Genomic DNA, 27,700 nt, shown 5'->3' on the forward strand with positions numbered 1-27,700 from the left:
CGCCCTCCGGTTCACAAACTGAGGTATATATTTTTTTTTTGGGTTTTTTTTTTAAAAAAAAAAAAAAATTTTTTTAAATAAACGACATTTACATAGGTGGCCGAAACATCACAGGAGATGCTGCCAGAAGAGGACGGAAGGGGTGGAGAAATACACGGAGCGGGCGGTCAGAGTGTAAGTTTCATACAGGAATTGTTTACCACAGCACACCAAACACATAAGTAAATAATGGTTTTTTTTTTCCTTCACTAAAGGCTTCAACTTCTAGGGCTCACGATAGAGCTCCCCCAAGACCGTCCCAGGGTCGTCGTCGAGGTGGCGGTGGTCTTAGTGTAAGTTTTTTTTTTTATTTTTTTTTTTTTTTTCATATCTGTGTGAATTTAGGTATAATTTTTTTTTTTTTTTAATTTCTTTTTTGTTTCTTTGAACAGGCATCACAGCGTGCTCCCGATTCTGACGGTGAGGAGGCCGGATTTATCAACATCGACCTCCTCATCGATGAAGTTAGAGAGAGGGAGCCGCTGTGGAACATGGCTGACCGCCGCCACGCTGATTCGATCGTAACCCGTCGACTCTGGGACGAGGTATGCCACGCAGCGGTAGAAGGTTGGGGGGAGCTCAATTCTCGTGGCCAGAAGAAACAGCGTAAGTATTCACAGTTCAGTAGGTTATGCTGCAGGATGTAATGTGTTGTATACTAACCACTTTGTGCTTTCCACTTTCAGGTGACAAACTTCAGAAGCGGTGGCGGTCTATCAGGGATCGCTTCAAAAAGGAGTTGAATCAAGAGATGCAGGCCCCGAGTGGATCCGGAGGACGCAGATCGAAGTACCGTTACTTTAGAGCGTTGTCGTTCCTCCGGACAACTATGGTGTGCAGAAGGTAAATATTCCACACAATATGTACAAAGTATAATATTTTATGTCTGGTTTTTTTTGCCTTTTTTTTTTTATTCAGTGGCACTGTATAGCAATTAAATTAATTATTGTTTTGTTTTTCCTCTTTTTACCAGCACCGTCTGCAGCACTCAGGAGCCTGCATCGAACCCGACAGGAGCGATCCCTGAACAGTCCGCCACTGGGGAACACAGGCACAGACCCCACCCATCTGAACCTTCCCTTCCATCGACATCTGTCCCATCCACCTGCGCTGGAGCTTCACGTGAGACTTCATTACCTGAAGCTGCTGGTGATGAGATAGCTTTTCCCCTACCCCACCCCTCTGACACTGCTGCCCTCAGTAGAACACCTTTGGGTTCTGGGCGTCAGCGTCATAGGGGTCAGGAAAAGAGCTATGCGCCTGAGTTCTTGCATCTAAATGCAGCCTTCCAGAACGCCATTCAATTATTAGCCGAACAAAATCGTTCATCTTTTAGCTTCATAAATGCCAATATGGAAAAAAATACACACGAATTGTGCACGCGTCTGGACAGGCTGCATTTAGATGCAAGTAAATCACCCAACCATTGTTTTTTTCAAGCTGTACTAGAGCGCATGGAAAAGCTATCTCCTGACCAGCAGATGCATGTAATGCAAGCCACACGGCAGGCTCTTGCGCAGGTTTCCTCCCAACCACCTCCACCCACCCCTCCTCCAGCACCTGCCCCCCCTCCAGCCATTGTCCCTACTCCCCCTGCTGCCCAGTACCAGCCTGCTGCCCAGTACCAGCCTGCTGCCCAGTACCAGCCTGCTGCCCAGTACCAGCCTGCTGACCAGTACCAGCCTGCAGCCCAGTACCAGCCTGCTGCCCAGTACCAGCTCCCAACCACATCTGCCCCTACACTTCCTTCCCACTACCACATCTCGCCTTCCACACCCATCATGACCCCAACTCAAGCCACTAATTCACCCGCCACCTCTTCTGTCTCCCAATCCCTCCACTCCACCCCTCAATCCTTACCAAATCCCATCCCATCTCCTGGTTTCCCTCTTGGTTTCTCAACCACACCTTCACCTTCTGTTACTTCCCCACCACCACCACCAACACCACTTTCCACCCTCAATACTCCAACTGTGCGTGTGTTCCCACCTGTCAGCCCCTCCAGTACTATCTCCACCCCAAGCCCAAGATATACCAATTTATAATTTATTTATGTAATAAAAATAAAAGTTTTTTGTTGAAAAGTATTTATTTGTTCTTGTTTTTTTTGGGGGGTAATATTATTTTGCAAGTTAAGTTAATAATAAAGGTAATACAAAAACATAACATGTAATTTGACGGTGTAAAAATTACAAATTTTTAAAGCGAGTGAAAGATTAAAATTAACAAGGTTAACAAGATATTTTTTAATTTATTTTTAACTATGTTTATTTGTTATAAAACTAAACAAAAATCTTATACCATTTGATCTTGCCAATCTACTCTACCTTCTGGGGACACAAAATAGTCAGCATATTTGTCACGGATTGTTGAACAGGCAACACTACTCCTAAATCCAGGACTGGTGTAGTCAGTCAAAGAGGTGGATTCCAAACTCTGGTCATCCAAGGACAAAGGTTCCTTTGTTAAAACAAAATTGTGCAGTACCACACATGCTTTCACTATTTCATCAACAGTTTCAATGTTTAAATTAATGGCTGTTAACAACACTCGCCATTTGCTGGTTAGTATCCCAAAGGAGCATTCCACCATTCTTCTGGCTCTGGATAATCTGTAATTATATATTTTTTGTGTTTGCGTCAATCCACGGCTTGCATATGGCTTCAACAGATGTTGGGAGAGTTGAAAGGCTTCGTCGGCCACAAAAACAAAGGGCATTGGGGGCTCACATGTGCCAGGAAGAGGTCTTGCAGGAGGGAAATCAAAAGTATTCCCATAGATTCGCCGCCCCATTGGGGACATTTTAAAGACCTGCGAGTCATTGGATCTCCCATATGCGCCAATGTCCACTGAGATAAATTTGTAGTCCGCATCCGTTATTGCCATTAGGACAATTGAGAAATACTTTTTATAATTGTAGTATTCTGACCCCGAAGCAGCAGGTTTCACAATTCTTATATGTTTGCCGTCCACTGAGCCAAGGCAATTTGGAAACTGACAAATGTTATAGTATTGTTCAGCAATTGCAAGCCATCTGTCCCTGGTGGGCTGGGGGATGAAATCCTCATGGAGGCAATCCCACAAGGCTTGGCAAGTGTCTCTAATGATTCCCGAGATGGTGGAAATTCCTAGTCGAAACTGGTAGTGGAGGGACGAAAGCGACTCTCCAGTTGCAAGGAATCTGTAAAGGAAAGATAATAATTATAAAAAAATAATAGCAAACACATTACAGTTAAAAGTCAATTTACAGGAGGATACAGTTCGAAAAAAAAAAAACTTACCTAAGCGTAACCAGCAAACGCTCCTCGGGTGTTATAGAGAACCGGCTGTAGGTGTCCGTTTTACGGATGTTGTCCGCAACAAGGCCAAGGAGGACGTCAAAATTATTCACTGCCATCCGGACATAGCTTGTGAATTTTTCATGGTTTCCACGGAGCTCCAGGTATAGGGTTGAAAACACCCCACGTGTCAGTCTCTGGGCAGTCAGGGGATGGATCCAAAAGCGTCGATGTCGCTGACGCCTCAGTCGCTGTCGCTCCTTTTCTCTGACGATGATAGCCAAGCGATTTGCCTCAAATATAAAATCTGCAGTGATCTTTGTGTAATTTGCAAGAATAGCATCCATGGTTTCTGCTTGTCTCTGTCTTCATTCTGTAAAATATGCTTCAAAATACTGTATATATACTATATTTTCCCAATAGCCAATCAGAATACGGAACTCGTTAATTGTTTGTTTAGTGTTTAAAAAACGGATCCGTCAAAAAACGGACATAACGGATGCAAAACGGATGCAAACCGGACCCACCGGATCCGTTTTTTTCCGGATCCGTTCACAACGGATCCGCTTAAAACCGGATCCGGTGGGTCCGGTTTGATCCGGTTTGCACAACAAAACCGGAAACGTTGGATACGGCAAAAAAAAGGACTGTACCTGAATACAGAAAACTGATGTGTGAAAGTAGCCTTAGTGCATTTTTGCTGCTTTTTTGCACTTGCATTTTTCTGTTTTAGACCCCTTTCACACATCAGTTTTTTGCCATCAGTCGCTTTGTGAAAAAAATGGATCCAGCACTGGATCTGTTTTTATCTCATTAACTTGTATTAGTGATGGCTTGCAACAGGTGGCCTCATGTTTCATCTATTGTGCGATGGATCCGTTGTAAAATGTTTGTCCAGGCAATGGAGCCATGTCCACATGAACGTTTTTTGTCTGCGTAAAAAAAACAGACAGCGACGTATCCGCCGGAGTCCGTCGTTTGTTATCGTGGAAGCCTATGGGCGCAGGATCCTTCGCAATCCGTCAAATGACGGATTCTGGCGACAGATCCGTTTTTTCAACCGAGCGTGCTCAGATGAGGTGTAAAATCATTCCTGGTCAGAAAAGTCTCTTTCTCTCGCTCTGTCTCTTTCTCTCTCACTCTCTCTCTCTTTCTCTCTCTCTCTCTCTCTCTCTCTCTCTCTCTCTCTCCTCTACCCCGGGATGGGTTCACATAGGTTTTTAATAGTAAATAACCTTTGACATGAAAAACTGGTACGACGGATCCGTTTTTTTACATCCATCGCATCAGTTTTACCACTATCTGCGACGAATCCGTTGCATCAGTCACACAACGGATTGTGACTGATGCCAATAAACTGATGTGTGAAAGAGGCCTTAGTTGATGTGTGTTGTATCCGTGGTTTTCATGGATAGAACATGTACCTATTTCAGTTTATATATTTCAGTTCAGTATGTTATTGTAAATCTGCATCAAAAGGGTCATCCGAGTAGGAGTTTAGACCCTTTAGCTTTAAAGGAACACAGACATTGTGCTATGGTTTTTCTTTTGGTAACGTAACATTGCCACTTTTACAGAAATACATTGGATAATTGGGACAGAGATTTGTTCATGATTCTCATGAGTGAGACTTCAGATTTTCATTCAGAATCATTTATTTTTCAGTGGAGATGTAATCGCATGTGCTGTATGACAGTTTAACTGTGCTAAAGACATATTCTAGCCTGGGGGGCTAAAATCACTTTAAATCCCAATGGTTTGTGCTAATATTATTATAAACGCCCCCTCCTCTTCTCCAAAGCCACAGGACTGTCTTTAGGGAAATGTTATGTTTGACGTTGTTAAATATACCCTCTGTCTAGAATGTAAAAGAATTGCAGAAGTCTGAGCAGTGGAAATTAATTTCATGTCTGACTGCAAGATTATAATTTCCTGGTAAACACTAAATGGTTTAAAATGTATTTATACAAACGTTCAAGTAATAGAAAAAAAAGACAGAACTAAAAAAAAAATTCCAGGAAACAATGAAAAGTCTAAATCACTTTCTCCAATATTTGTGGGGTTCAAATTTTACAGTTTCTAGAGTGTTATGAAATTATATATCTTTAGAGGACTAACACATTCCCGGTCTCTAACTTTTTCAGACTCTGAAACCCCTTTCGATGATGTCCTGTTACGCTAGGTCCGGGGATAGTACCACGTGAACAGCGAAAGGGAAGGGAAACCCTTGTCTTGGGAAGAGGAAGATGGTGACCCCTTATCAAACCTTCCAATGGCCCCTGGGGTCCCTCACCATCCAAGAAAGGTTCCACACCTATGCGCTGAGTCGGATACCTGACCCTGGCTGACCCTGAAATAGGCCCTAGGTATGGAATGGATGGGTTGAGTGCTTAGTCAACCCCATTAAGCTCTAAAGAAGACACAGGGAAATACACACATGGGAAAGTAAATGAATAACTTATCTGCAGATGACTCAGGGAGAGGAACTACAACAACAACAAAGTTTCTCCAGATGAATATTAGCCGACTGTTTGCACTGAAGACTTGTTAAGGGTACTAGACCTATCACCAGCACAGAGTAAGGGGAAATGAGAGTATTTAAAGACATAAAGCTAAGTGCTGAAGATTAACAGCTGAAAAGGTGAGGAAATCCGTAGGGTCCTAAAGAGAAATGGATAAATCCCAAGCAGGTAAAAAGGAAAAGTCAGAGAGCAGCTTGTGTAGCCAAACGCTGCGACCTTCTACAGCCGGAAACTACAGGACTGTCTGTCATGCGTGACACACACGTAACATGTCCCTTTTGTATTAAACAGAAATGTAATAATTGTAATGAGTTTGTTGGTTGCTGAGGTAGTCTAAACTGAAGTTTAACTAAAGGTTCCAACTAATCACATTTATTGTTACTTCTCAGGTCTGGCGTTTGCATGTTGGTGGGCATCATGACAGGTCTCCAGGGGTCAGGGGGGGTTAATCAATCCTATACCTCTGCACCCAAGCGAGTCCCTCGCACTCCTGGGCATATTCCGGCTCTCTGTCGAGTCACCTATCACTACTCCCTGGCCATGAGGGGTGGGGGGGTCACCTCTGGAGGGCAGAGCTAATACAGGGGTTCACTCTGGACATGTTTTGTGCTCTAAAGGTGGCTTTACACACTGCAACATCGCAAACGACATCGCTGTAACATCACCGGTTTTGTGACGTTATAGCGACCTCCCCAGCGACATTGCAGTGTGTGAAACACATCAGCGACCTGGCCCCTGCTGTGAAGTTGCTGATCGCTACAAATCGTTCAGGACCATTCTTTGGTCCTTTGTTTCCCGCTGTGCAGCAAAGTCTCAGTGTGTAAAGGGGTCTTTACAGCGACTTCGTTAGCAACTTCTCTTTCAAAAAGCTGCTTTACCTGAAACACACATCCGTTTAAAACGTGCGTGTTTGGTCCGTTTCCGTACATACCGGAGATACGACCAAACGTGCACATATGTTTTTTTATGTTTAAAGGCACACGTGCGTGTTATTTGATCTCCCGAGAAATGTCCGTGTGTGATGCAAAATGTCGTTACTACATGTCGGAAGACGGAGTAGCGGGATGAGAATGAACTCGGGTGAACTTCACCCGACTTCATTGTCATGCCGCGGCTCTGTTTGTGTGCCGTGTACCGACAGTGACCGCTAATCCCCCGAGTGACTGAAGTGTCCCCCCCTCTCTCATACTCACCGATCCCCGATCACCGGCGCTACACGGCGTTCACACTGCTCCGGCGGCTTTTTCTAATTTGAAAAAGCCGGCCGCTCATTAAACAATCTCGTATTCCCTATGATTGGTTGCAGTGAGACACGCCCCCACGCTGAGTGACAAGTGTCTCACTGCACCCAATCACAGCAGCCGGTGGGCATGTCACTATGGAGTATAGAAATAAATAAATAAATAATTAAAAAAAACGGCGTGCGGTTCCCCCCAAATTTAATACCAGCCAGATAAAGCCATACGGCTGAAGGCTGGTATTCTCAGGATGGGGAGCTCCACGTTATGGGGAGCCCCCCAGCCTAACAATATCAGTCAGCAGCCGCCCAGAATGGCCGCATACATTAGATGAGACTGTTCTGGGACAGTACCCGGCTCTTCCCGATTTGCCCTGGTGCGTTGGCAAATCGGGGTAATAAGGAGTTATTGGCAGCCCATAGCTGCCACTAAATCCTAGATTAATCATGTCATGCGTCTCCCCGAGATACCTTCCATGATTAATCTGTAAGTTACAGTAAATAAACACACACAACTGAAAAATCCTTTATTAGAAATAAAAAACACAAACACATTCCCTGGTTCACCACTTTAATCAGCCCCAAAAAGCCCTCCATGTCCGGCGGAATCCAGGATGGTCCAGCGTCGCTTCTAGCGCTGCTGCATGGAGGTGACCGGTGCTGCAGAATACGCCGCCGCTCCTGTCACGTCCACGCAGCAAATTAAGAGAGCCGCGTGATCGGCTGAGCTGAGCTGATCTGAGCTGATCGGCTGAGCTGTGGATGCAGCGGTGGCCGCGGGTAACCTCAGTGACAGCTCAGCTGATCGCGCTACTCACCGCCGCTCCGGTCAGCTCCACGCAGCAACTGAGGTTAGTATCGCGATCAGCTGAACTGTCACTGAGGTTACTCGCGGCCACCGCTGCATCCACCGCTAGATCCAGGTAACCTCAGTGACAGCTCAGCCGATCACGCGGCTCTCTTCATTTGCTGCGTGGAGGTGACAGGAGCGGCGGTTTCTTCTGCTGCTCTGGTCGCCTCCATGCAGCACAGCTGGAAGCGACGCTGGACCATCCTGGATTCCGCCGGACATGGAAGGCTTTTTGGGGCTGATTAAAGTGGTAAACTGGGAATGTGTTTGTGTTTTTTATTTCTAATAAAGGATTTTTCAGTTGTGTGTGTTTATTTACTGTAATTTACAGATTCATCATGGAAGGTATCTCGGGGAGATGCCTGACATGATTAATCTAGGACTTATTGGCAGCTATGGGCTGCCAATAACTCCTTATTACCCCGATTTGCCAACGCACCAGGGCAAATCGGGAAGAGCCGGGTACTGTCCCAGAACAGTCGCATCTAATGTATGCAGCCATTCTAGGCGGCTGCTGACTGATATTGTTAGGCTGGGGGGCTCCCCATAACGTGGAGCTCCCCATCCTGAGAATACCAGCCTTCAGCCGTATGGCTTTATCTGGCTGGTATTAAATTTTGGGGGAACCGCACGCCGGCTTTTTAATTATTTATTTCAATACTCCATAGTGAGACGCCCACCGGCTGCTGTGATTGGATGCAGTGAGACACCTGTCACTTAGCGTGGGGGCGTGTCTCACTGCAACCAATCATAGGCACCGGTGGGCGGGGAAAGCAGGGAATACGAGATTGTTTTATGAGCGGCCGGCTTTTTCAAATTAGAAAAAGCCGCCGGAGCAGTGTGAACGCCGTGCAGTGCCGGTGATCGGGGATCGGTGAGTATGAGAGAGGGGGGGACACTTCAGTCACTCGGGGGATTAGGGGTCACCGGTGAATCCTTCACAGGTGACCGCTATAATCAGTACACGGCACACAGACAGAGTCGCGGCATGACGATGAAGTCGGGTGAAGTTCACCCGAGTTCATTCTCATCGCGCTACTCTGTCTGCTGTCTGCCGACAGTTTTCACGGTGGTTTTCACGGATGTGTGTTTTAGGTCTGACAACGTCTTCAATGACTAGCTAGGTCGTTCTGCAGGTTCGGATCGCTGTTGCGTCGTTGGCCAGGTCTGCCTGTTTGACAGCACACCAGAGACTTTGTAGCGATCCCGGCCAGGTTGGGATCGCTGGTGGGATCGCTAGAAAGTCTCAGTGTGTAAAGGGGCCTTAAGAGACTCACTTCCAGTTGTGGTATTGCTGGGAGGCAAGACGCCATCGCTCCCAGTGATTATGTGGTTCAGGGGTCTCGGGACACCAGGTTATCTAGTGTCAGCTGTTGCCAGGGGATATGGGACACCATATCTTCTGGTTCAGCAAGGTGGTGGGAGGTTCCTTCCACTTAATCTTCCTCACCCCCTCCATTGCCATTCTGGGTTGAAGGTGGAGAGTGGGCATTGCCTCAGTAGTGTCATTTGATAGAAGAGAGGGATATTTAAACTCGCCATCTCCTCTGGGTCAGTGCTGATTATTTTCAGTTATCCTTGGGTAGTAAGGTTAGTAGTTTGTGTTTACTCTGGTTTGGTCTCTGCTTTGGTCTTTTGGCTCTTGGCTTTGTCCCTAGCCTTACCTAATTCTTGCTTAGTTTTGTACTACTTTTCTTTCTTGTATTGGTGTATTTGATCCGACTATGGCCTGTATGCCCAGCAGCAAGCCACCCCGCTATTGTCACCTTGGTAGGGCTCTGCCAAAATCCCCCCTTTCAGGACCCCGGCCATTTAAGGTGTCAAGTTACATGATGGCAAGCGCAAAGTGTGTCTGGCATACTGCATTTGCTGGTCTGCAGTCCGATCATCCCATCACTACCCTTGCATTACATTACTAGGTAGGAGATGCATCCTCAAGTAACAGGCCAGCTGGTTTCAGTGATGTAATGAACAACAGCTGCTGGCTTATGCCGGAGAGATTGTGTTAAGCAGACGGCAGATGGTGCTGTGTTACATGTTAGTTTCTTAGTGCTGTACTGTGTGAATTTTCTGATTTGTGTTAGTTATTACCTCTGTTATACATGCTACTGCTGATGAAAATTATGGTTGCTGTTCTTTCTCCTACAACGGGCTGATGACTCTACTGAAAGCTGAAATCCACAACAGTCGGCATGCAGAATGAAATGTCATATTTCAAGATGGCTAGAAATAGGTCAAATATGAATAAATATTCATAAGCAGCAGCTCTTGGCTGTTTCCATGGCTCAGTTTCTTGTGGTCAGAACCTGGATGGACTTTTACATAATTCAGCCATGAACAGGTGACATAGAAATAATCCACTAACAATTTTTCATCTAAAGAGTTTATGGTATGTGTCTTTCTCTAACAGGTCTAGAGGTTACAGCATCAGTGATACCTTAGACCAATCAAGGGCAATACATTAAGTGAAAGGTCCCATGGCAGAAATTCATTTGTGATCTTAAATAAAAGACTGTTAAATTTAGAATTCTAAAAGGTCGGAGCCCCGAATACATATTCATCAGCAATCATTTTGATTAAGCTCAAACGATGAAATTCGTAAGGTATGCGTACACTGTAAGGTATTCGAAGATAATCAATGTTTCTTTGTGCATAATGTATGTAATTATATAATTTTTCTATGATATGTACAAAATATTCAGAAAAATTGCATTTTTGCGAGACTTTACTTTCCTAGTTTAAAAAAATACCAACCCTTGTTTTTGAAAAAGTGTTGGCAGCTCCGCACCATTGGTCCACAAATATGAGCATGGGCATTTTTTCTGAGAAAAGCCAAATATTCTCTATTCAAATAAATTACATCAAAGTACCCCCAAGAGTATAAAGAACTTCAAAAACAATAAATACAAGGAAGGAAATCCAATTTTCGACAGAGTCTACCTTAACTATGCAGTTTAAAATTACAATTTTAATATTTTTTTAAAAAATTACTAATATTATCCCACAAACCATAGACAAGTACAAACACATACAATATAGATTATAGAATATATCAGGTAAATGATAAAAAATTGTTTAAAAGAACTGACGTCCTCAGTGGTTGATACCTTTTAATGGCTAACTGAAAAGATGGTAATAATAGCAAGCTTTCGAGACTACTCAGGTCTCTTCATCAGGCATACCATGCCTGATGAAGAGACCTGAGTAGTCTCGAAAGCTTGCTATTATTACCATCTTTTCAGTTAGTCATTAAAAGGTATCAACCACTGAGGACTTCAGTTCTTTTAAACAATTTTTTATCTCTACTGGCTAACACGGTACAAAGATATATTTTACCTGTATCAGGTAAATGACTCACTAATGGTCACAAATAATGGTTATTGTCCAATGACAGTACTAGTGGGCAATCTATTTATCCTTCAAGAGGAACTGTCCACTACCTGGCAATGAAGATATAACAATTAAGTTACACACCCCCTAGGGTTCAAGTGGTGCCCCCAATCCACGACGGCTGTACCTCAACTGTTCCTGTTCTCCCTAAACAGATATTGTGTAACCTATTTGTACTAATTCATATGTATTATATCTCAAGCCAGATAAATTGTTAAATGTATCAATCACTTATTTTATGGGAGTATTCACGGCAGCGTCCTCGTGTTATCATTTCATTGGTGCCTAGTAACACCCTTATATCCTAGAATCCTCATTCTATTAAAAGGAACTATCCCAGACTCAACGCGTTTCCCTCCAATTATAGTCTAGGCTAGGGTGCGTGTAACTTTTTATATCTCCATTGACAGGTGGTGGACTGTTCTCCTTGAGCGATAATTAGATCACCCACTAGTACTGTCATTGGTCAATACCCTCAAGAGTATACCTAATTATATTGTGCATATTCCTGGGGAGTACCGTGCTTTTCAGGTTATAAGACGCACCCCAAATTTCTAGAAAAAATAAGGTTAAAAAAAAAATGGGGTCCGTTTTACAATCTGGTGGTCTCTTACTGGGGGCAAGGTGGCTGTGGTGGTGGAGCAGGGTCACAGGAGGCAGGGGCAATGGTGAAGCAGGTCGATGCTGCGTGTGGCTGGTGTCACAGATACTGTGAATTAAGCAGCTTCCAGAAACTGTCGGCGTTGCGGGCTTCCAAGAAATGGCACCCGGAGTTGGCACATGCGCAGATTTAGCTATCAGCACAATGACAAGCCAAGATCTCATCTGCGCACGTGCCACTTCCGGGCACTATTTTCCTTAGGTCTGCTGCTGGGATATGATATCAATGGGCCAGATGCGGCCTGTGCGCAGAAGAGATCTTGAGCCGAGAGCTCCATCTGCGCACACGCCGCCTCCGGGCACCATTATTTGAACCTTGCACCGCCGACACTTTCATGATGCCCCTGCATCACAGCCTGCCGCCGCACCACAGTACAGCCCGCCGCTGCATCACAGCACATCCCGCCACACCGGCCACAGCACAGCCCGTCACACCGGCCACAGCACAGCCTGTCACACCGGCCCCAGCACGGCCAGTCACACAGGCCCTAGCACAGCTCGCTGCACAAGCTCCAGCACAGACCACCACACAGGCCCCAACAATGCACCTGACTCCTGTGACCCCTCTTCACCACCTCCCGGAAAAGTGCGTCTTATAATACGAAAAATACGATATGTACCATAGATTGAGATTCTAGGATCAATTCTATAAACAGCAATCATTTCTTTTACAGGTATACAAATCTAAATAATAGGTAAATGTCTTTGTGCAAGAAAAAGTAATAAAGAAATAAATAAAGGGAAAGTAAAATAAAAATGTTTTATCTTCTGAATAATAAATATATAATTGTCATCTGCTTTATTGTACATTTTATTCCTAATACAGTACTTTTGATTCCACCATTTCACTTAAAAACATCTATGATTTACCTGAAAGCTACTTTAGAGAGATACTTTGCTCATTAATTATGTATCTGCAGTTTTTCCCTCTCTAATTCCAGTATATGATGACGAATGTCCCAAGGCTTTATAACAGCGCTTAAGGGAACCTGTCAATAAACGATGAGTAAGTCATTACTGCTGAGGGTTAGTGTTCTAAATGTGTCCCTCACAAAAATATCCGATTTATCATATTGTCTTAAAAGGAATTATAATATAGAGTGCATTGTATGTAAGAGTCCTAAAATGAATCCATATACAAGTCTAACTTCGGAACACAAATAGAAAACAATAGATACGTAACCTGTCAAAAACCCAATCGACGTTTCGGCTCTATTTGAGCCTTTTTCAAGGTTTTATTATACTGGTTACTTATGCAATGGTTGATTGCTGGTGACATACAGTACAGACCAAAAGTTTGGACACACCTTCTCATTCAAAGAGTTTTCTTTATTTTCAGGACTCTGAAAATTGTTGATTCACATTGAAGGCATCACAACTATGAATTAAAACATGTGGAATAAAATACTTAAAAAAGTGTGGAACAACTGAAAATATGTATTTTATTCTAGGTTCCTCAAAGTAGCCACCTTTTGCTTTCATTACTGCTTTGCACACTCTTGGCATTCTCTTGATGAGCTTCAAGAGGTAGTCACCAGAAATGGTTTTCCAACAGTCTTGAAGGAGTTCCCAGAGATGCTTAGCACTTGTCACTTTTGCCTTCACTCTGCGGTCCAGCTCACCCCAAACCATCTCGATTGGGTTCAGGTCTGGTGACTGTGGAGGTCAGGTCATCTGCCATAGCACCCCATCACTCTCCTTCTTAGTCAAATAGCCCTTACACAGCCTGGAGGTGTGTTTGTGGTCATTGTCCTGTTGAAAAATAAATGATGGTCCAACTAAACGCAAACCGGATGGAATAGCACGCCGCTGCAAGATGCTGTGGTAGCCATGCTGGTTCAGTATGCCTTCAATTTTGAATAAATCCCCAACAGTGTCACCAGCAAAGCACCCCCACACCATCACACCTCCTCCTCCATGCTTCACGGTGGGAACCAGCCATATAGAGTCCATCCGTTCACCTTTTCTACAAAGACACGGTGGTTGGATCCAAAGCTCTCAAATTTGCACTTATCAGACCAAAGCACAGATTTCCACTGGTCTAATTTCCGTTCTTTGTGTTCTTTAGCCCAAACAAGTCTCTTCTGCTTGTTGCCTGTCCTTAGCAGTGGTTTCCAAGCAGCTATTTTACCATGAAGGCCTGCTACACAAAGTCTCCTCTTAACAGTTGTTCTAGAGATGAGAAGGTGTGTCCAAACTTTTGGTCTGTACTGTATGTGATAGCGCCATGCGTTGAGAAATCAGCCGATGTATGTGAACATGGTCCAGGTGGGATTGAGTCTTCCACAGCAAAAACACACAGTGCGTATGCAGCCTTAAACAGTTTTGAGGGAGGCATGTTTATAATGCTAAATTACAGCTTTGATTTCTCTCTTCTATTTTCAGTATGACATTACTGTGCTTATGATCTCTTGAATCCTAAAATTTCCTTTTCATAGTATTAAAGGTCGTCTGTCAGCACAAAATGACTGTTCAAACTAAGCACAGCACCGTGTAGATCTAGTCCAAATAAAAGTCATACCTTTAGTGTCCAAAGCCATTGTTGCATTTGCCATGAATTCTTCTTTACCCAAATATGTTAAACCTCTCAGGTTCAACATGCACCCAGAGCCACAAGCAGTTCTAGGTGCATATTGCTAATCCCTACCTAACTGGTAGCATAGATAAAGAGATCTTTAGAAAATGTATTTCTAAAGATCTTTTATCGTATGCTAATGAGCGAGGGGACTAGTCACAAGGGTGTTGCTTCCCTTCAGGTTCAAGGACCTGAATCACATGACACATCAGCTGATTATTTAAAAGCCATTTACACAATCAGCTGATGCATCAGTAGAAAAAAAAAACTATACTCCTCTGTGCAGACTCCCGGACCCGCCGGTTATCAGCTGATGCGGTCACTTGACAGCATCAGCTGATCGTTTAAACCGGCTGGGCAGTAAAAAGCCGGCCTCACCGCTTGACTTATACGATCAGCTGATGCTGATGTCAGGTGACCGCATCAGCTGATCACCGGCAGGTCCTGGAGAGATCGGACGTGTCCTGGGAGTTTGCAGACAGGTGAATATGATATTATTTTCTTTTTCTTCTACTGTTCACTTTTGGTTTCGCTTAGCAGCGATTGTACAGGCAGAGAGAAGCTGCCGCACGTATGCTACTAAGCAAAGTGCATGTCACACATGTCACATGGGAGGAGGAACAGAGGATTTTTCCTGCCCCTAATACTCAGACAACATTGCTCACAACAGTGACCTGGGAGTCAGAAATGCTTACAGAGGTCTTCCCCATGCTGTTCCCATGTCACTTGAGCACTGTTCTTATACATTTGTGACAATTTTGAGCTTTTTCCAGATAGCCGGGGGTGCCGCTGGAAAAATGTTCGGGTTTCCCATAGGCTAACATTGGGCTCGGTGCTCGGGTCAAGCAAACGAGTATCGAGCACCCGAGGCATGTTACTGCCTGCTCAGCTCTAGTGTGCACTAATCGAAGTCTGTTGGTGCATGGAAATCATCGGACTGCAATGGAACAATCAAATGACATTAAATGCAATTTGAATGCCACAAACTCATAGAATGGAGAAGATGGAGAAATTTTGTTCTCCATCTTCTCCTCACTTGTGCTATGATTCTTTCATGAGAGAGAACCGGATCACACTAAAGGCCGCTTTACACACTGCGATATCGGTACCGATATCGCCAGCGTGCATACCCGCCCCCATCGGTTGTGCGACATGGGGAAATCTCAGCCCGTGTCGCACAACATCGCCCAGACCCGTCACACTACTTACCTTCCCTGCGACGTCGCTGTGACCGGCGAACCGCCTCCTTTCTAAGGGGGGGGTTCATTCAGCGTCACAGCGACGTCACAGCAGCGTCACTGAACCGCCGCCTAATAGAAGCGGAGGGGCGGAGATGAGCGGGACGAACATCCTGCCCACCTCCTTCCTTCCACATTGTGGCCGGGAGGCAGGTATGGAGAGCTTCCTCGTTCCTGCAGTGTCACACGGAGCGATGTGTGCTGCTGCAGGAACGAGGAACAATTTTGTTACCGCTGCAGTAACGATATTTGAGAATGGACCCCCATGTCACCGATGAGCGATTTTGCACATTTTTGCGACAATGCAAAATCGCTCATAGGCATCGCTACAGCGGCCGGATGTGCGTCACAAAATCCGTGACCCCCAACGAGATCGCTGTAGCGATCTCGTAGCGTGTAAAGCCCGCTTAAGTTGTCACTTTGGTTAAGCTCAGATCAGAGTTTAGTCAGAGTGTCATTTCTAGCAGAAAGAATATACGATCTTGTGAGCACAGCCTAAAGGTAATATTTTTTTTTATTAGGGCTATGTCTCCTACAAGTTGCTGTTATCAAGGCTCCAAGGGCTCGATCCAGTGACCTCTGGTTGTGTGGTCGGTTTCACTTTCTGGGGGACCACAGCCTGTTTTGTCTCGGTGCAACTGCTGCTTGTTCTCTTGTCTTCCTTTCCTTTCCCTTGCCTTTCTGCTTTATTTCAGGTGTATTCACTTCCTTATTTTATTTGCCCTATGACATTTTGGAAGGGGCTATTTATTCTCTCAATGCACATACCTTCATAGCTGGTTATATATTATGATATATTTGTGTTTTATTTGCATTCAGGTGTGCTAATTTCCTCATAAAAAATGTACCTGCATGCTCTTTCCCTGCTAATAGACCATTTATGGTCAAATCACTAGGAGTGGCTTGAGTTACTGTGGGATCTGTGTCCATACCACCTGGTTCCATCATTTCTGTGTTTAGTGATGTGCTCCGAGTCAAATCTACAGTCTCATGAAATGTATTCCAGAAACCAGGTGAAGAAACTCACTGACTATAGCCTAACTCCATGGATGAATAATCGGTGGTGCTCAGCTTGAAGGACCTGGGAAGGTATATTAAAAAAATGGTACCGCAATGGGTACACCAGTGGCATGTACTCTAGCAAATATCTATCTTGCGGTATTAGAAGAAGAATATATACAGTATATAGCATCTACATTCCCTATCTAAAATATATCAAATGTTTTCGGCGCTATGTTGATGATATTTTTGTCGTTCAGTCAGGTTCTACTTAGGATATAGAAGCTATTTCAGGTTATTTAAACACAGTAAACAAGATGAATACGATATTTACCTCTCAATTTAGTGGTTCAGAACATGATTTTTTCGATGTGAATGTTTCAATAATTTCTTATTTTAAATATTTCTCTTTTAAATCACAAGCACAGGAATTAAAACACAAGAAATAAGAGGATGTCCTAATCGAATGCTAGATGATGCCTTGGACTGGGACATAAACATCAGAGTAACGTATTAAAAAAAAAAGTATAAGGATCAGGAAAAAGCCGAACAAAACATGGAAACAACTGTTTTTAATTTTTAGTTCAACATCATGGACATAATCATCGAATTGGCTATTAAAAATAATTGGTATCTGTTAGAGAATGACCCAGTTCTACAAGATGTGGTTTCGCAAGGTCCACGGAAAAAAACACAAGAGATATTTTTGCAAAAAATCGATTAGAAAACAACAACAAAAAACTGGTTGGAAAAGTTCTATCCTTCAGGTAATTTTAGGTGTGGTCATTGGTCCTTCTGTAGTCAGCATCTTGTAGACAAGCCTATCAGAATCGGGCATATCAATTAAATAGGTAAGAAATGTTGTTAATTGTAAGACTAAATTTGTAGTTTATGTCATTGTTTGTCCTTGCGGTTTTTATTATATTGGAAAAACCATAGACATCTTTATGTCAGATTCAGGGAGCACTCACGTTCCACTGAGACAGTGAAAGGTTCTCCAAAATTAATGAACCATATACGAGAAAAGCAGGCAGGTAATGCACGCATTTTAAAGTTTGCAGGCCCGGAAGAATTTAGACTCCCAAGCAGGGGAGGAGAGCAACACAAATTATTATTATAAAGGGAAGCACTTTGGATTATAAGAACTAATGCGCAGGGACCATTAGGTTTAAATGGCAAGAACGATCTATCATCTTATAAGTGTATGTATTTGGTTGTACATTCTATGTCTTTTGATTGTGTTTCACTTGTTGGATTATGCAGCAGGAATTAATACGGTGTAGTTCCAACGTCACCACCTGTACAGATCCATGGAAGCGCAGTCAAGCGCGAAACGGCCATCGCCTGTTTTATGCACCTGTTACACTTCTCTCTCCAGCTACCATCATGAGGTTTTATTGAAAATGGAAAAAAAAAGTTACTAGTTTGTTCACCTGGTTACAAGGATAGTGCTGAGTTATTTAATTTTTCTTTTTGTACACATTACAGTACTTAAGATAACTCCTTGGTCAATGTGGAGGATCTTCCTGCAGATTGCCTGATAAGAGATTATCATCGGTGTCGTCAGAGAATTGGGGTTTCCGAGCAGTAGCCCCTTGTAGAAAGTGGGTTCTGTCATGGCTCAATTTCGAGGCTTACCCAGTGATCTCTAATTATGTGGTCTATTTCACTCTAGGTTGGACCACTGCCTGTTTTGTCTCTGTCTAACTGCTGTTAGTTCTTTTGTCTTCCTTTCCTTTGTCTTGCCTTTCTGTTTTATTTCTATTCAGGTGTGTTTACTTCCTGATTTTGTTCGCCCTATCACATCTTGGGTGGGGATATTTATTTTCGCCATGCACATGCCTTCAGTGCTGGCTATATTCAAAGGTTTATGGATGTTTGGAGTCGCAGCTCCTCAGTTCAGGATAATCTTGCTGAGTAATTGCTTTTCCCTACGGTTTGTTTGTTTGTTTGTTTCCCTTTATGGCCTTCTCCTATTCTGTTTCATATAGGATTTGAAGGGGTCCTACTTATTCCATAACTCTTTTTGGTTTCTTTCAGTTTCCTCCGTCTTCCCGGTACAACTGTGTGAACATGTCTATTGCCGTATGTCTCATCCTCTGGAAGTGTACAATTCTTTTATGTTGATTGGTGTTTTGTGGTACACTTGGTTTATCATTTAGGGCACAGTTAAGGACACTTAGCGTCAATCGAGTTTGAGTAAGGGCACCATTGAGTAACTTTAGGATGCCAACCTCTGCGATCAGGCAGGGACAAAACAGGGTCAGGTTTAGGGTTCTCCTAAACTGTATCGGGACCTGCGGTTAACATCTCGCCCAGTTTGTTCATCCCCTGGAGAGTGGAAGGGCTCAGTCCTAATAGCTGGGCTTGGTTTGAACAGTTTTTTTCTGCTAACAGACTATTAAATCAGAACAGAGAAGATGAATGGGCTTTACCACAGTGAGAAGAATTGGCATATCACTAGAATATGTCAACCCTTCTTGATAGGTGGGAGTCTGGCATTCTTGGATTCCTGCTGTGATAGGAAATACGATGCATGTCCGTCCAAATGAATTGAGCTGTGTTTTAGTTCCCTGAACAGTGTGTAGCCAGCAACACTGCGGTGGCGAAAACTGCTGATGGAACATCTGTGCCTTAATTTTCGGAATCATGATTATTAAGGCTGAAGCCATCATATCACCAATCATATTGTTATGGCATATTCTAGCGATGTCCTAACATTAAAATATGGGAATATCTATTTAAGTCAGATAATTCTTAGCAACTATTTGGTACATAAAGAATTAAAGGGAACCTGTCATCAGATTTGGCGACTATAAGCTGCGGCCACCACCAGTGAGCTCTTATATACAGCGTTTTAAAATACTGCATATAAGAGCCCAGGCTGCCCTGTAGAATGTAAAAAACACTTTTATAATACTCATATAGGGGACGGTCCGCTCCGGTCTGATGAGTGTTGCTGCTCTCCAGTCTGGTGCCTCCTCTCTGTGGCAATCGCCATCTCCTTCTGCTGAAGACCGTGTGCCTGATGTGCCCTATTTCATCCACAGAGGCCGGCTTTGAGGTCCTGCACATGCGCACTTTGATCTGCTCTGCTCAGGGCAGATCAAAGTATTGTAGCACGCTTGAGCAAGTGGTCTTTAACCTTTCCTCGCGCCTGCATATTTCAGTACTTTGATCTGCCCTCAGCACGGCAGATTAAAGTGCGCCTGCGCAGGACCGCAAAGTCGGCTTATGTTGATCGTCCACGCTGGACTGGGAAGAAGGAGGACGGAGATAGCAGCAGAGAGGATGTGCCACACCGGAGAGAGGAGGCACCGGACTGGAAAGCAGCGACACCCATCGGACCGGACGGCCCTCTAGGTGAGTAGTATATGTTTTTTTACATTATACAGCGTGGTCTGGGCTCTTATATACAGTATTCTGGAATGCTGTATATAAGGACTCACTGGTGGTGTTAAGGAGGGCTATTGGATCAAATAATAAACCTTGAGACGTAGGGGATTGTGGGAAATGACCGATTAGATACATTATTTCTCCTTACAGAAGCCTGTTTAGAGATATGCACATGACAGAGATCAAAGATGGCTGCCGCTTCCTGTTATCCACACCCTGCCCTGGTATGCAAGGAATGCAAGGAATGTCCAGATGGGAGAAAAGGACCGATCCATTAACCAAGCCATGGACCAACCCACCACCAATGGATACATCTGAGCATGCTCACTGAAGAGCTAACCACGCCCCCATTCCTTGTTTATATAAGCAGGGGTTCTGTTAAAATAAAGCAGTTGAAGCCGTGCCATTCTCTGATCAAGGAGAGGTTACATCCAACTCTGTCTAATGTCATTCTTTCACGCATGCATTTGATCCATGCCAATTAGGTCAGGAACAGGCAACGTGGGGACAACGGTAGTGTCCACCCTCACAGTGGTGGCTGCAACTTATAGTCGCCAAATCTGGTGACAGGTTCCCTTTAAATCTAGTCTATATCTCCCTTGTATATAAGACGTAATTCATCTCAAATGTATCTACTACTTATTCAAACAAATGTATATTTTAACAACATAACTTGAAAAACCGAGAACATTTCAAAAGGGCAAAAATAAGATAAAAACAATTTTATATATTTTTAGAAAACCCTAATAGCAGAATCCAGTAGCGAACATAATGCATGAGATATTACCATTGACTACAATCAATATAATTACAGTGCAGCACGCAGTAGCACTTCAAGCTTCGTAACAGCTGAAAACGCCCACACATCACAACAGGAGCTTCACACTCCTAATGTGTCTGCCGAATAGCAGACAGAAAGCAACTTGGCTGGCAAGGCAGGGGGTGCAGAAGTACACACTGTAGTATCACATAGGCATAATGAGACACTATTTCCTTCAATATCTCGCAGTGGCCACAAACAAAAACCTCTAATGTGTATCAGAAAGTATGAATAAATAAAGTGACTTATAAATCTATACAGCGGCCACTCAGGTTACAATAAAAATTATTAAATTCATATTTTTAGTTGACAACTGTAAGTTGAAAACAGCGAGCCAAATATAATACGTAACACTAGTAACTGGTTTATACATTATTCTATAAAAAAAAATAAAAAAAAAATAAATATATATAAATATATATATATATATATATATATATATATATATATATATATATATAAGACCTGATGAGACTGTTGTACTTACTATCAAAATTTCATACCTGATGAGACTGTTCTACTTACTATGAAAATCCATATCAGAATGGCTGTATAATTTTTTCTCAAGCATGGTTTAGGTCCAGATCTTATAAGGCTGGTGTATATCTGCTTTCATATATACACTGTGTGCAGAATTATTAGACAAATGAGTATTTTGATCACATGATACTTTTTATACATCTTGTCCTACTCCAAGCTGTATAGGCTTGAGAGCCAACTACCAATTAAGTAAATCAGGTGATGTGCATCTCTGTAATGAGGAGGGGTGCGGTGTAATGACATCAACACCCTATATAAGGTGTGCTTCAGGGCCGGCTCCAGGTTTTTGTGGGCCCTGGGCGAAAGAGTCTCAGTGGGCCCCATCCACACATAGACATGCACAGATACATACACATACAGGCATACGTACACATACTTATTTAAAGAGAAATTCACAAAAACACATAAATAGACATAAATCTAGACACAGTCATATACACTGCCAGATAGATACACATCATACGCACACACGCACACACGCACACACACACACACACACACACACACACACATTATTTTTATATATTTATCCTGTATATATATTTCTAATATTGGGAAGCCGGCAACAGCCTCATTCACCTCCCGGCTTGTCTAACAGACATGGCCGCACATAGGGCACACTAACACTGCAGTATATACATCACAAGAGAGGCTGGGGACAAACACAATACTGGGGGGAATACATATTACTGAGGAAAGGGGTATACAGCTCTAGAGGAGGGCAGTGACTGAGGTGGGGGGGGGGGACAGCTGTGAGGTGGGGGGTGACATGCAGCTCTGGGGTGGGGGGGGGGGACATACAGCACCTGGGTGGAGGGGACATACAACTCTGGGGGTATAGTAGTATGCAGCCCCCATATTGTGTTATGAAGCCCCCATTGTCCTCCATATAGTATTATGTAGCCCCCGTATGCACTATGCAGCCCCCATATAGCACAATGCAGACCCAGATAGCATTAGGCACCTTCATGTAGTATACAGCACACATATAGCACAATGCAGACCCAGATAGCAATTAGCACCCTCATGTAGTACACAGCCCCTAAATACCACAGTGCAGAGCCAGATAGCATTAGGCACCCTCATGTAGTACACAGCACCTATATAACACAGTGCAGAGCCAGATAGCATTAGGTATCCTCTTGTAGTACACAGACCTATATAGTACAGTGCAGACCCAGACAGCACAGTGCAGAGCCAGATAGCATTAGGCACCCTCATGTAGCATACAGCTTGTATATAGCATAGCCTGTATATAGCACAGTGCAGAGCCAGATAGCAGTAGGCACCCTCATGTAGCATACAGCTTGTATATAGCATAGCCTGCATAAAGCACAGTGCAGAGCCAGATAGCAGTAGGCACCCTCAAGTAGAATACAGTGATTAATACTCAGTGGCGTAACTAGAGTTTGATGGGCCCTGGTGCAAAATTTGGACCGGGGCCCCCCTCCACGTACACCGACACTTAGGGTGCGGGATAATGACACTGACACTCGGGGTACAGGATAATGATGCTGACACTTGGCTCTTACCCTCAGCACCCAGGTTTCCCATGATCTGAAATCCCTCTATCAGTACCCAGCTTTCTCATGTTCTGATATCCATCTTTCCCTCAGCACCCAGCTTTCCCATAACAGAGTAAAGCTGGGTGCTGAGATATGTATAGCAGAGCATGGGAAAGCTGGGTGCTGAGAGATGTATAGCAGAGCATGGGAAAGCTGGGTGCTGAGAGATGTATAGCAGAGCATGGGAAAGCTGGGTGCTGAGGGAAAGAGCCTTTTTCCCTCAGCACAAAACATTCCCATCCCATACTTGTATCTTTGTCCTCCTTATATATAGATCTCCAAATACTATAATGGCCCCCACATAGCCTTCCGTATAATATAAAGGGTCCCACATAACCCGTCATATATTATAATGCACCCCCATAGTTCTCCATGTATTATAATTCACTCCATAGTACTCCATATATTATACTGCACCACAGTCCTCCATGCTTTATAACGCACACCCATGTGTGTCCATGTGCAAGGTAGCCTCCATATTTCTCCATTTATTATAATGTAGCCCCCATAGTGCTATATGTATTATAATGTAGCACCATAAATCATCATATTGTATTATGCAGCCCCATACTCCTCCATGTATAATGCACCCCTAGTCCATGTATAAGGTGTCCTTCATGTTTATTATGCAGTCCCATAGACCTCCATGTATCATGGAGCCAGGCCCCTCCAGGCCTCCCTGTGTCATGCAGCCAGCAAAATAAAAAACAAGTACCTCTCTTCTCCTTCCGACCCCTGCAACCGCGGTAGTTACGCCCCTGCCCCCATATGTCACACACCCTGCACCCCCATATCACACACACTACACCCCCATATCTCACACACCCTGCTTCCCATACAGCCTGCACCCCCATATCACACACACTACACCCCCATATCTCTCACACCCTGCTCCCCATACAGCCTGCACCCCCCATATCCCACACACACACACACACTGCTTCCCATACAGCCTGCACCCCCCAGATCTCACACACTACACCCCCATATGTCACATACCCTGCTCCCCATACAGCCTGCACCCCCCATATCCCACACACACACACTGCTCCCCATACAGCCTGCACCCCCCATATCCCACACACTACACCCCCATATGTCGCATACCCTGCTCCCCATACAGCCTGCACCCCCATATCACACACACTACACCCCCATATCTCACACACCCTGCTTCCCATACAGCCTACACCCCCATATCTCTCACACCCTGCTTCCCATACAGACTGCACCCCCCATATCACACACACACACACTGCTCCCCATACGGCCTGCACCCCCCATATCCCACACACACACACACACTGCTTCCCATACAGCCTGCACCCCCCAGATCTCACACACTACACCCCCATATGTCACATACCCTGCTTCCCATACAGCCTGCACCCCCCATATCACACACACACACTGCTCCCCATACAGCCTGCACCCCCCATATCCCACACACTACACCCCCATATGTCGCATACCCTGCTCCCCATACAGCCTGCAACCCCATATCACACACACTACACCCCCATATCTCACACACCCTGCTTCCCATACAGCCTACACCCCCATATCTCTCACATCCTGCTTCCCATACAGCCTGCACCCCCCATATCACACACACACACACACTGCTCCCCATACGGCCTGCACCCCCCATATCCCACACACTACACCCCCATATGTCACATACCCTGCTTCCCATACAGCCTGCACCCCCCATATCACACACAATACACCCCCATATCTCACACACCCTGCTCACATATCTCACCCTGCCTGTACCCCAACTTACCCCTCTCAAACACTCTGCACCCCTTCACATGCTTCTGTCACAGTCTGCAGCCCTCATATGCCCCTCACCCTGCAGCCCCCCTCACCCTCATGTCCCCTCTTTTCTTATTACCAGTCATCATGTGTCCAAATCTCCTTCAGGATTCAGTATCTTGCTTTCTGCCCGGCCTCCTGTGTCTCCTCCCACACAGTCACATGGGCGTGACATCATCGCAGGTCCTGCAGGATGGAGATTCCGTCTGCTGTGCAGGTCAGGACTAGCACTCCTGCAGCTCAGACATGGCTGGTGGCCTCTCCAGGTCAGGGGCCCCTCTACTGACACTGGGCTCCCCTGACTCACAGGTCGGCCACTACACAGCAGCACTACACATAGACGCAGAGCGGCTGACGGGCCCCTATGTGTACTAGTGCCGCTGTGTAGTGGCCGGCCTGTGAGTCAGGGGAGCCCAGTGTCAGTAGAGGGGCGGCTCACTTCTCCTCGTTCCCCCGCTGATACGGTCTCCTCGGCGCGTCGTCCATTGCTGTCGCTCGCTCTGACCTCTCAGCAGGCGCACAGTGATGACGTCACCGCGTTCCTCTGCAGAGCTGTCAGAACGCCGACAGTCACAGCGGGGAGAATGATAAGAGAGAGAGCGCGCCGCTCACTCTCTCATCATTGCTCTCAATTGTATCGGCACCTGCGATGCCGATGCAATTGAAAGCTCGATACTCGGCGGGGGGCGGTGACAGCGCGGCCACCGGGCCCCCCTGAGTAGCGGTGCGCCACTCCTGCCACCGCGAGTGGGCCCCCCCCGGCAGCTCAGGGCCCCGGCATTTGACCGGGTTTGCCGGGTGCTGGTGCCGGCCCTGGTGTGCTTAATTATTAAGCAACTTCCTTTCCTTTGGCAAAATGGGTCAGAAGAGAGATTTGACGGGCTCTGAAAAGTCCAAAAAAGAGATGTCTTGCAGAGGGATGCAGCAGAAATTGCCAAACTGTTGAAGCGTGATCACCGAACAATCAAGTATTTCATGACAAATAGCCAACAGGGTCGCAAGAAGTGTGTTGGGCAAAAAAGGCGCAAAATAACTGCCCATGAATTGAGGATAATCAAGCGTGAAGCTGCCAAGATGCCATTTGCCACCAGTTTGGCCATATTTCAGAGCTGCAACGTTACTGGAGTATCAAAAAGCACAAGGTGTGCCATACTCAGGGACATGGCCAAGGTAAGGAAGGCTGAAAAACCACCACCTCTGAACAAGAAACATAAAATAAAACGTCAAGACTGGACCAAGATATATCTTAAGACTGATTTTTCAAAGGTTTTATGGACTGATGAAATGAGAGTAACTCTTGATGGGCCAGATGGATGGGCCAGAGGCTGTATCAGTAAAGGGCAGAGAGCTCCACTCTGACTTAGACGCCAGCAAGACGGAGGTGGGGTACTGGTATGGGCTGGTATCATCAAGGATGAACTTGTGGGACCTTTTCAGGTTGAGGATAGAGTGAAGCTCAACTCCCAGACCTACTGCCAGTTTCTGGAAGACAACGTCTTCAAGCAGTGGTACAGGAAGAAGCTGGTATCGTTCAAGAAAAACATGATTTTCATGCAGGACAATGCTCCATCACATGCATCCTACTACTCCACAGCGAGGCTGGCCAGTAAAGGTCTAAAAGATGAAAAAATAATGACATGGCCGCCTTGTTCACCTGATCTGAACCCCATAGAAAACCTGTGGTCCTTCATAAAACGTAAGATCTACAGGGAGGTAAAACAGTACACCTCTCGGAACAGTGTCTGGGAGGCTGTGGTGGCTGCTGCATGCAATGTTGATGGTAAAGAGATCAAGCAACTGACAGAATCTATGGATGGTAGGCTGTTGAGTGTCATCATAAATAAAGGTGGCTATATTGGTCACTAATTTTTTGGGGTTTCGTTTTTGCATGTCAGAAATGTTTATTTCTAAATTTTGTGCAGTTATATTGGTTTATCTGGTGAAAATAAACAAGTGAGATGGAAATATATTTGATTTTTTTATTAAGTTGCCTAATAATTTTGCACAGTAATAGTTACTTGCCAAAACAGATATCCTCTAAGATAGCCAAATCTAAAAAAAACGCACTCCAACTTCCAAAAATATTAAGCTTTGATATTTATGAGTCGTTTGGGTTGATTGAGAACATAGTTGTTGATCAATTATAAAAAAAATCCTATAAAATACAACTTGCCTAATAATTTTGCATGCAGTGTATATATATATATATATACACACACACACACACAGTATGTATATATATATATATATATATATATATAAATATATATATATATATATATATATATATATATATATATATAGATAGATAGATAGATAGTATATATATATATATATATATATATATATATATATATATATATATATAGTTGTACAGTGGATACAAAGCTTTCAGAGAAAAAAATGATACCAACTTTCCAAGTCCAAAAATAATATCATCTGGTTCAACTGATGGGCAATAAAAAGGTGTCTCATTACCAAGGTGCCACAAAAGAAACATGTCACGATGGGTAAAACCGGTGAGCTGTCTCAAGGCCTTCACAACCTTAATGTTGCAAAACATAAAGATGGCATTGGTTAAAGGAGAATTTCTAAACCACTGAATGTTCCAGTGAGCACTGTTGCAACTATAATCTAGAAGTGGAAAAAACATAATTTCACCATAAACTGGCCATGATCAAGTGCTTTCAGCAAGATTTCAGTCAGAGGCATGAAAAAGAATTAACAAAACAATTGTTTAAGAACCAAGGACCACCCATGGAGCGCTACAGAA

General features: G+C 44.3%; 2 protein-coding genes across 2 annotated transcripts in view; one reads left to right on the forward strand and one right to left on the reverse strand.

Annotated features, from left to right (window-relative positions):
• PHYHIPL (phytanoyl-CoA 2-hydroxylase interacting protein like) overlaps positions 1 to 27,700 on the reverse strand; it is a 204,119-nt gene that overhangs the window by 130,317 nt on the left and 46,102 nt on the right. The window lies entirely within an intron of this gene.
• Positions 106 to 17,512, forward strand: LOC142310510 (uncharacterized). Its single transcript, XM_075348042.1, has 7 exons — positions 106 to 174; positions 255 to 332; positions 432 to 645; positions 726 to 882; positions 1,013 to 1,303; positions 17,212 to 17,293; positions 17,372 to 17,512. The coding sequence occupies exons 1-7, from the start codon at positions 118 to 120 to the stop codon at positions 17,510 to 17,512; spliced, it is 1,020 nt and encodes a 339-aa protein (XP_075204157.1). The 5' UTR covers positions 106 to 117.

The sequence above is a fragment of the Anomaloglossus baeobatrachus genome, chromosome 5, assembly GCF_048569485.1.
Source record: "Anomaloglossus baeobatrachus isolate aAnoBae1 chromosome 5, aAnoBae1.hap1, whole genome shotgun sequence".
Taxonomy (NCBI): domain Eukaryota; kingdom Metazoa; phylum Chordata; class Amphibia; order Anura; family Aromobatidae; genus Anomaloglossus; species Anomaloglossus baeobatrachus.

Bases quoted from the DNA above. Each gene is read 5' to 3' on its own strand.
- LOC142310510 (XM_075348042.1), top strand. From the start codon at position 118: ATGCTGCCAGAAGAGGACGGAAGGGGTGGAGAAATACACGGAGCGGGC. The intron at 646-725 runs GTAAGTATTCAC...TTCCACTTTCAG, and splicing joins TCGTGGCCAGAAGAAACAGC to GTGACAAACTTCAGAAGCGG. The intron at 883-1,012 runs GTAAATATTCCA...TCTTTTTACCAG, and splicing joins ACAACTATGGTGTGCAGAAG to CACCGTCTGCAGCACTCAGG.